At 46.7% G+C, this 9,696-nt stretch overlaps 1 protein-coding gene across 1 annotated transcript; it reads right to left on the reverse strand.

The window, feature by feature from the left end:
• Nucleotides 1-5,732: 5,732 nt before the first annotated feature.
• Nucleotides 5,733-6,845, reverse strand: LOC102413769 (Y-box-binding protein 3-like). The gene has a single exon (XM_006053948.3). The coding sequence runs from the start codon at nt 6,843-6,845 to the stop codon at nt 5,733-5,735; it is 1,113 nt and encodes a 370-aa protein (XP_006054010.1).
• Nucleotides 6,846-9,696: the final 2,851 nt, after the last annotated feature.

Genomic DNA, 9,696 nt, shown 5'->3' on the forward strand with positions numbered 1-9,696 from the left:
CTGACTCTTTGCGACCCCATGAATCACAGCACACCAGGCCTCCCTGTCCATCACCAACTCCAGGAGTTCACTCAAACTCATGTCCATCGAGTCGGTGATGCCATCTAGCCATCTCTGCCGTCCCCTTCTCCTCCTGCCTCCAATCCCTCCCAACATCAGGGTCTTTTCCAATGAGTCAACTCTTTGCATGAGGTGGCCAAAGTATTGGAGTTTCAGCTTCAGCATCAGTCCTTCCAATGAACACCCAGGACTGATCTCCTTTAGGATGGACTGGTTGGATCTCCTTGCAGTCCAAGGGACTCTCAAGAGTCTTCTCCAACACCACAGTTCAAAAGCATCAATTCTTCGGCACTCAGCTTTCTTCACAGTCCAACTTTCACATCCATATATGACCACTGGAAAAACCATAGCCTTGACTAGACAGACATTTGTTAGCAAAGTAATGTCTCTGCTTTTGAATATGCTATCTAGGTTGGTTATAACTTTCCTTCCAAGGAGTAAGTGTCTTTTACTTTCATGGCTGCAATCACTACCTGCAGTGATTTTGGAACCCCCCAAAATAAAATCAGCCACTGTTTCCACTGTTTCCCCATCTATTTCCCATGAAATGATGAGACCAGGTGCCATGATCTTGGTTTTCTGAATGTTGAGCTTTAAGCCAAATTTTTCAGTCTCCTCTTTCATTTTCATCAAGAGGCTTTTTAGTTCCTCTTCACTTTCTGCAATAAGGGTGGTGTCATCTGCATATCTGTGGTGATTGATATTTCTCCTGGCAATCTTGATTCCAGCTTGTGCTTCTTCCAGCCCAGCTTTTCTCATGATGTACTCTGCATATAAGTTAAATAAGCAGGGTGACAATATACAGCCTTGACGTACTCTTTTTCCTATTTGGAACCAGTCTGTTGTTCCATGTCCAGTTCTAACTGTTGCTTCCTGACTTGCATATAGGTTTCTCAAGAGGCAGGTAAGGTGGACTGGTATTTCCACTTAAGTTGCACTTAAGTATGCCTAAACCCTTAAACCATGAAATGAAAAGACACTTGTTCCTTGGAAGAAAAGATATGACAAGCCTAGACAGCATATTAAAATGAAGAGACATCACTTTGCCGACAAAAGTCCGTATAGTCAAAGGTATGGTTTTTCCAGTAGTCATGTACAGATGTGAAAATTGAACCATAAAGAAGGCTGAGTGAGAAAGAATTGATGCTTTTGAAGTATGCTGGAAAAAATGGTGCTGTAGAAGACTCTTGAGAGTCCCTTTGACAGCAAGGAAACCAAATCAGTCAGTCCTAAAGGAAATCAGTGCTGGATAATCATTGGAAGGACCAAAGCTGCAGGTGAAGCTCCAGTACTTTGGCCAACTGATGCAAAGAGCTGATCTGTTGGAAAAGACCCTGATGCTGGGCTAGACTGAGGGCCGGGGGAGAAGGGAGCTACAGAGAATTAGATTATTGGATTGCATCATTGACACAATGGAAAAATTCTGGGAGATAGTGAAGGACAGGGAACCTTGGCATGCTACAGTCCATGCAGTCACAAAGAGTCAGACATCATTGAGTGATTGAACAACAACAATGCCTAAATCCTGGTTGTTGTTCTTCTATTCAGTCATGTCCAACTCTTTGTGATCCCATGGACTGCAGCACACCCTGTCTTTCACCATCTCCTCGAGTTTGCTCAAACTCATGTCCATTGGGTTGGTGATGCCATCCAATCATCTTGTTCTTCGTTGTCCCCTTCTCCTCCTGCTTCAAACTTTCCCAGAATCAGAGTGTTTTCCAATGAGTCAGCTCTTCACATCAGGTGGCCAAAGTATTGGAGCTTCAGCATCAGTCCTTCCAATGAATATTCAGGGTTGATTTCCTTTGGGATTGACTGGTTTTATCTCCTTGCTGTCCAAGGGACTCTCAAGAATCTCCTCCAATACCACACTTTGAAAGCATCAATTCTTTTATGCTCAGCCGTCCATATTGTCCAACTCTATCATCCGTACATGACTACTAGAAAAACCATAGCTTTGACTATATGGACCTTTGCCAGCAAAGTGATGTTTTTTTCTTTTTAATATGTTACCAGTACAATATTGTAAAGTAATTAGCCTCCAACTAAAATAAATTAAAAAAAAATGTTGTCTAGGTTTTTCCTTATTCCAAGGAATGAGCGTTGTTTACTTTCATGGCTGCAGCCACTATCTGCAGTGATTTTGGAGCCCAAGAAAATAAAATCTCTCACTGTTTCCAGTGTTTCCCCATCTGTTTGTCATGAAGTGATGGGAATGGATGCCATGATCTTAATTTTTTGACTACTGAATTTTCTGCCAGCTTTTTCACTCTCCTCTTTCACTTTCATTAAAAGGCTCTTTAGTTCCTCTTCACTTTCTGCTATAAGGGTGGTGTCATCTGCATATCTGAGGTCATTGATATTTCTCCCAGCAATCTTGATTCAAGCTTGTGTTTCATCCAGCCTGGCATTTCACATGATGTAATATACATATATAAGTTAAATAAGCAGAGGGACAATATATGGCCTTGACGTACTCCTTTCCCAATGTTGAACCAGTCTGTTGTTCAACATCCGGTTCTAACTGTTGCTTCTTGAACTGCATACAGGATTCTCAGGAGGCAGGTGAGGTGATCTCATATTCCTATCTCTTCAAGAATTTTCCACAGCTTGTTGTGATCCACACAGTCAAAGACTTTTGTGTAATCAATGAAACAGAAGTAGATATTTTTCTGGAATTTTTGTAAATCCTGGACCAATTGGGAAACAGCAGAACATTCCTGCTGCCAGCTATAGTCATCCCTAGATATGTATCAATACCTCTGTGACCACGCTCTATATCCTTCAGTTCTCCACTACTCCACACCAACCCCCTCCCCAGTCAGCAATCACCAGGTCAACTTCTGCTAATTATTCCTGTCAGGCACCTTGTGAGCAGGGAAAATTCACGATTCCTTAGTCTTGTCTTTATGCCCTCCATTCTGCCAAAGAGAAGCCTCCATGGCCAGGCTGACCAATCTACTGTCTCCAGATGCTCATACCTCACAGAAGAAGTTGAAGCCTATGAACCCAACCTTGTATATATATAGAAGACATTTCCCTGCACCCTATCTGGGTCTGTTATTTGATGTAAAAAAGATTCCTGGAGGGACCTGAATTCTTTCCTAATTATAACAAGTTTAGTCTCACTTTGAGTCCTCTTCTATTCTCACTTGGTGATGTGTTTCTGTATAAATTCTTATGCTTAATGATTTTTGATTCATTCTGCTAGTCTCTGAAGAAGTCAGCTGGTATACTGGGAAGTGCACTGGGCTAGGAGTCTGGATGAACAACCTCTAGCTCTGTGTCGAGATGGCTTTATCAAATCTGAGTTTTGTGGTGGTTGCTAGGTATAATGTTAAATTCAAGTGCCCAAGTAGTGGTTTTTTCAGCCTGGAACTAACCCTGCCACAAAATGCCTCACTTGTGTTTCCTTTTGCATCCTGTGCTAACTCCCCCAGAGCACTTGCTCCATGGTGTAGCCACTGTCAGTTTTGTCTCATCTGCACTAGGTTGTGGGCTCCTTGAGATAAGGGGCCATCTTCATTATGATGCATTTCCTAGTGCTTGGCAGAGTGTCTGGCACAGGAGGGCACTCAAATATTCTCTGAATGAAGTACTTCTACTGTTTCTGTGTGAATGGATTTGGAAATATAACCATAAATAATGATTGAATACTCCCTCTCCAAATACATTAGGCCAGCTTTTAATGTGGTGTAAAATGCCTCCACATGTAAATGAGAAATGTATTTGGATCTTGCTACTTATAATCCAATTTCCTTAATCTGTAACATGAGGATTTAAAGACCTTTGTTGGTTTCAAGTATCTATGGCTCATTTCCCCCACTTCCAAACCCAACTCCTGCCTCCCATTCATCAACTCCACCACATGTTCAAATAAAGACTAGGATAGGAATGACACTCCCAATCAGAGCTTCTTTGTTTGATGGGAATGAGGTGGACTGAACTGCACCTCCTGCTCAGCCTTCCAGGAATCTTCCACAGGCCCCCTGGAAGAGCTCAACCAGGAAGCACAGATGAAGATTATGGACTACATGTTTCTCTTCAGCCCCAGGGATGCTTCCTTGATCACAACAAAAATTACACTTGCTTCCTTTCTTTTTGTCCCTCAGGTTCACCCCTACAGATTTATGGTGATATCGTGTAAGTTTAAGAGGTACAATGTGATAATTTTCACACAGGTGCATGTTGAAAAACCTTGCCCATAGTAAGGTTAAGGAACACATCCTTCCCTTCTCATAATTAACATTTTCTTCTTGTTGTTATGGTGAGAACATTAATGACCTATTCTTATAGAAACTTTCAAGTATACAAGACAGTACTGTTAACCATAGTCTCCATGCTGTAACTTAGGTCCTTGTAACTTACTCATCTTACAACTCAAAGTTTGTACCCTTGGATGAGCATCTCCTCATTGTCCACCACTCCCAGCCCCTCATGCCAATTTTCATTTTTATAGTTCAATGGTATTAGATCACAGCCCTTAAAAAAAATTTGAAAGAGGCAAATTCTGCTTCCAGAGAGCCACAGTTTTACTGGTCATGATGTTTTGCTTGCAAAACACAGAGTACTAGCAAAGGAGTAAGTGTGGGTAGTTGGGCCCCACTCTCCCGACTTATTGTTCTAATTCCAAGGCAGGGGAAGAGGATGGAAATGAAAAAGGTCAGGATACATCTTTCTTCATGCATTATTCCCCTTTAGAACAAGCTGAGATGTTCAATCTGTTAAGTCCAGAATTAGTTTTAAATTCATGACTTGTGAAGAGACCAATATGTATGACCTTTGCTAAAACTCGTTCAAAAGATAAATAAAGATTGTAAGGACTCTCAATACAATTTTAGGCTGCTGGTGGTAAATCGCTTCAGTCGTGTCCGACTCTGTGCGACCCCATAGACGGCAGCCCACCAGGCTTCCACGTCCCTGGGATTCTCCAGGCAAGAACACTGGAGTGGGTTGCCATTTCCTTATCCAATGCATGAAAGTGAAAACGGAAAGTGAAGTCGCTCAATCATGTCTGACTCTAGCGACCCCATGGACTGCAGCCTACCAGGCTCCTCTGTCCACGGGATCTTCCAGGCAAGAGTACTGGAGTGGGGTGCCATTGCCTTCTCTGAATTTTGGGCTAGTAGGCTTTAAAAAATTTCAAACAACAGTGATAAGAGATAAAGGCAACATGAAATGTTTCATTGCGGAAATACAAGCCAGGTGAGCAATGTGACATCATCTCTAGTTTCAGATAATCTTCATTTTCTTCCTTTCTTCTTCTTCTTCTACTTCTTCTTCTTCTTTTTTTTTTTTTTTTTTGGCTAAAAATAAAACACAGTTTTTTAAGGTTATTTCAACAAATTCACCTGGGGATGCAGAATAATAGGTGTGGTCCTGGTCAGACCATTAAAGATATAGGTTCAGAAGTGTGTGTTTATGTGCGTGTGTGCATGTGTGTGTGAGTGTGTGTGTGAGTGTGTGTGTAGGGAAACTACCAAGGCAGATGGTATGAGGGAATTTAGAATTACATAGATCTTGTAATTTATCTTCTCACCTTGGGTAAAGGGCATGTATCTTTTTCAGGGCCCAAATCTAACAATCTGTGTGCATGTTTGGACTGAGCTCCTCAAGGGGACATCACCTGTAGCCCAGGGCAGGGAGTCCCTGGGGAGCGAGCCGAGCTGTGACTAGGCCCGGGCGGCAGAGGGCGCATCCATGACAGAGGGGTTCTCCTCCTCAGGGGCGTCGTTCTTCTTGGCCACAGCGACAGAAGCAGGTGTTTCAGTGGCGCTCTTCCTGATCTTGCCCTCTCCTCGGTCGGAATTCTGTCCCTGGGCGCCAGGCACTCGCTGCGGGAGGCGGCACGGGTTATTGGGACGGCAGGATCCATAGCGTGGAGGGGGCCTCTGTGGCGGATTGCCGCTGGCTTCGTGCCGGCTCTCGCTGTGCTCTTCCTCCAGCTCCTCCGAGATGCCTGGTGAGCGTCTTGGACCAGGAGTGGTGCCTCGGCCCCTAGGGCGACTCAGCAGGTAGCTGGGGCCCCAACCCCGCCGAGGATGCCCCTCTTGCCTTGCGGTGGGGGCGGACCCAGGCTGCCAGTCGGACCGGGGGCCGCTGGTGGTAGCCAGGATCGATGAGTGGCGGGTCACAGACGGTGCCCTGCGGGAGAGCGGGAAACGCCTCAGTCGTTGGTCTTGGGAGTGGCCAGGGAGAGGGCGTCTGAGGCCCTGGGCCGCAGTGAAGCCTTCGCCTCTGCCCTCGCGTTCATCAGCGTCGCCCTCCGTGCTCTTGGGACCTCGCGGTGGCGGCGCATGGCTATGGATGCTGGAGCCCCGGCGGATGCTGCTGCGGTGGGCAGTGTAGCAGCTTCCCTTCAGTGGCACGCCCGCTGGCCCGGTCACGTTAGCGGCCTCGGTGCCCCGCTCACCCTGCACCACGTCGAACTCCACCGTCTCGCCGTCGTCCACGCTGCCTCGGTACTTGCAGGGGGTTTCCCCGGTGATGGCCGTATGGTGAACAAATACATCTTCTTGGGTATCGTGCCTCCTGATGAAGCCGTACCCTTTCTTATCCTTAAACCACACGACAGTGCCTAGGACCCTCTTAGCAATGACCTTCTTAGGCGCCTTTCCCTTGGCGCCCCTGGTGGTGGTTTTGGGGATCCCATCCCCGCTGAGGTGGCCTGTGCCTAGGCCTAGGGTCTGGTCTCTGCCTCCCAAGGATGCCAGGGGTTTCCACGCCGCGTGAGGGCGGAAGGAAGCGGCCACGTCCCTGAGGGTGGGCTCCCCCGCCTCACTCATCAGATCGTCCTTGATCTCCTTTGTCCAAGAATCAGAGGGAAATTTGTCCTTCTGAGGTTGGAAGGGTGGGAGGGGGCTCGGGCTGGAGGCAGGAGCCTCTCTCTGGGAGGTTTGTGGGTTAGGGCCAAGGGCTCTCTGGATTTAGTCCGAGAGTCTTGGAGAGGCCTGTAGCATCTCCTGAGACGACGGGGACGCAGACCAAACAGTGGCTGCCATGGTGATGGTGAGCTCTCGAGGGGTGGGGGCGGGGCGGGTCTTTGACGTAGCTTGAGTGGGGTGGGGGAGGGCGGGGCAAATGCACTCCACCCCAGCCTCCTGCCACCACATCATAGTACCTCCTGCTTCATGGTGGAGAAGGTGGCTCACTTGAAGCTCTAGGAAAGGGCCTTGAGCACCCTCTTGCTTGCTTGAGGGGACCCACGTTCCAGCCCTCTTCCTTGGTTGGGGAGATTCGCAGCCTTCTAAGGGCACTCGCTCGATATTCTCTCACAAATCTCTGGTCCTCTTCCGACCCCCAAGGAGCTCATTGTGTGGGTCAGGCATTTTGTGTCACTTGGGGCAAGATGACAGCCGGGTGATTTGAAAACCCAATCAAAGAAACCTGTTGTGGGTTTTGTCTATTTGTTTTGTTTTTGTTTCCCTTCTGAAGGCTGCCAGGCCTAGAATGCCAGTGCTGAGAGGACACTAATGTAGCACATGTTTATCCAGACTAGTGTTAAGATTATGTTGACCTAAAACAAATAGACTGCCAGGGGTTTCTCCACCATAAATGAGTTTACTCTAGATCAACAGAGAACTGCAATTCGGGGTCTACAACCATGGTGAGCCACACGCAAGCTTCCCTAACAGGAAGAAGATAACTCTTTGAAAGAATGGGGAGGTTAGGAAGGCTGCACTAGACAAAGTGTCCATGGGAGGCTGAGGCTTTGAAGTATGGTGGCTCTTCATTTGCTGAGTCCTGACAGTCTCTCACTGGCTGAGCTATTAGCATTCAAGAAGAGGAAGTATTTCTTCTTCCTGCTGGGTTCTGGTGTCATGTCTGAGAGCCCTCCCTTCTGGCCTCCCAACTCTATCTTAATGGAAGTGCCTCTTTATTAATTTTTACCCTTCACCCCTTTGACCAAAATCTTTCTCTGAAAGCATCATTGATCAAGAGTTAGATTTTTTTCAGTTTTTGCCAACCCCCGCCCACCTTCCTCCCCCGCCACACCCCCATGCCTGGAAAGACCTCTCCTGGGCATAGCATCCCATGTTAGAGTGAAAGTGCAGAGTTTGGAAGTGTATTGAAGTCACTTTAGAGTAAGAAGGAGGGGCCAGAGGGAGAACCCTCAGGCACTTTTTCTCCAAAGTTCATGTTTTCAAGATCATAGAGGCTGGAGATCACCTGAAGCATTGTGCCCCCATCGGAGGTTTGGCAGACAAACTTTCAAGAGACATACTCTGTATATCCTGGGAAGGCTGTCTTGTCAGATATCATCTCTGCTTCAACTTCAGAAAACCTCTACTCTCAGATCACTAGGTACTGTGCAGGTCCTGTCAGGATCTGTGCTTTCTTTAAGTGTGTCTTGTGAGTCCAAGAGTCTATTCCCTGGAGCTTGGTGGCACAAGGGCTGGCTAACAGTACCTGATAGGGGACTTTCCAGCAAGGTAGAGGTGACTCCTTCTGGAAGTGTTTTTGCCAATAGATGTAACGTCCCTGTTGCAAGGTGTGTTGAAATATCAGAGGACCTCTCCTCTTTTCAGTGGTGGGTCAAAAGAGGCAGGAGCCAAGTGACTATCCTATGACTGTCCCAAAGGGTGAAAGTTTATGCATTCCAAACAGAGTGGATCTGTGATTCAGAAGGACCAATAGGCAATGCTTTTGGACAAGGTAATTGGAGGGCCTGCACAAATCTTGCCAACTGAGTCTTAATAATGTCATCAGTGCATTTGACTAAACCAGAGGAGTGAGGCTGGTCAGCGCCGTGAAAGTGTTGTAAAACTAGCCAAACAGTGCAGACTTGTGGAAGTAACTGACCAGTAAAACGGGGGCCTCAATCATTCTGAAGTTGGCGAGGAGTTCCCTGGATAGGGATCATCTTTTCCAAAAGGACTTTAGCCATAGAAGAGGCAGTAGCCTGTCTTCAAGGAAAGGTTTTGGTCCAATGTTAAAACATACCGGCCGTGACTAAAACACATCCACGAGGTGGAGGAAGTTGTAAGGAATCCTATTTCCAGTGCCTGAATGCTCCACTGAGGCAGTTTAAACTGTCCAGGAGGAGTACAGCCGGTTATATCTGGGGTGTATTTTGGACAAGTGGGCCATGTGGTTTCAAAGATGATATACAGCTAATAATAGCTAAGTTGACACAAGCATGATACACATCATACACAGTAAGGGAACTACAGATGAAAAGAATAGGATAGCACCACTCACCTGTTGGAAAAGACCCTGATGCTGGGAAAGATTGAAGGCAGCAGAAGAGGGTGACAGAGGGTGAGATGGGTCGATAGCATGACCGACTCAGTGGACAGGAATCTGGGCAAGCTCTGGGAGATAGTGAAGGACAGGGAAGCCTGGCATGCTGCAGTCCATGGGGTCACAAAGAGTCGGACATGATTTAGTGACTCAGCAGCAAGAACACACACCTATTAGAACTGCTCCTTCCCTCCCCACTCCCCCAAATGGAAACACCAAATACTGGAGGATGGGAAACAACACCAACTTTAACTCATTGCTGAAAGAACGCATTTTCTGCCTCTCGAGAAAGAGATTGTCAGTATTTTCCGAAGCTAAGCAAGCCTCACACCTTGAGATCCATTGAGGGAGGCACTTATTGGTCCCTTGTTAGTGTTTCCCCACCAGTAGGGA

The sequence above is a fragment of the Bubalus bubalis genome, chromosome X, assembly GCF_019923935.1.
Source record: "Bubalus bubalis isolate 160015118507 breed Murrah chromosome X, NDDB_SH_1, whole genome shotgun sequence".
In the NCBI taxonomy this organism is placed as follows: Eukaryota; Metazoa; Chordata; class Mammalia; order Artiodactyla; family Bovidae; genus Bubalus; species Bubalus bubalis.

What these genes read in the sequence shown, in the direction of transcription:
- LOC102413769 (XM_006053948.3), bottom strand. Translation starts at nt 6,845, where the DNA reads ATGAGTGAGGCGGGGGAGCCCACCCTCAGGGACGTGGCCGCTTCCTTC.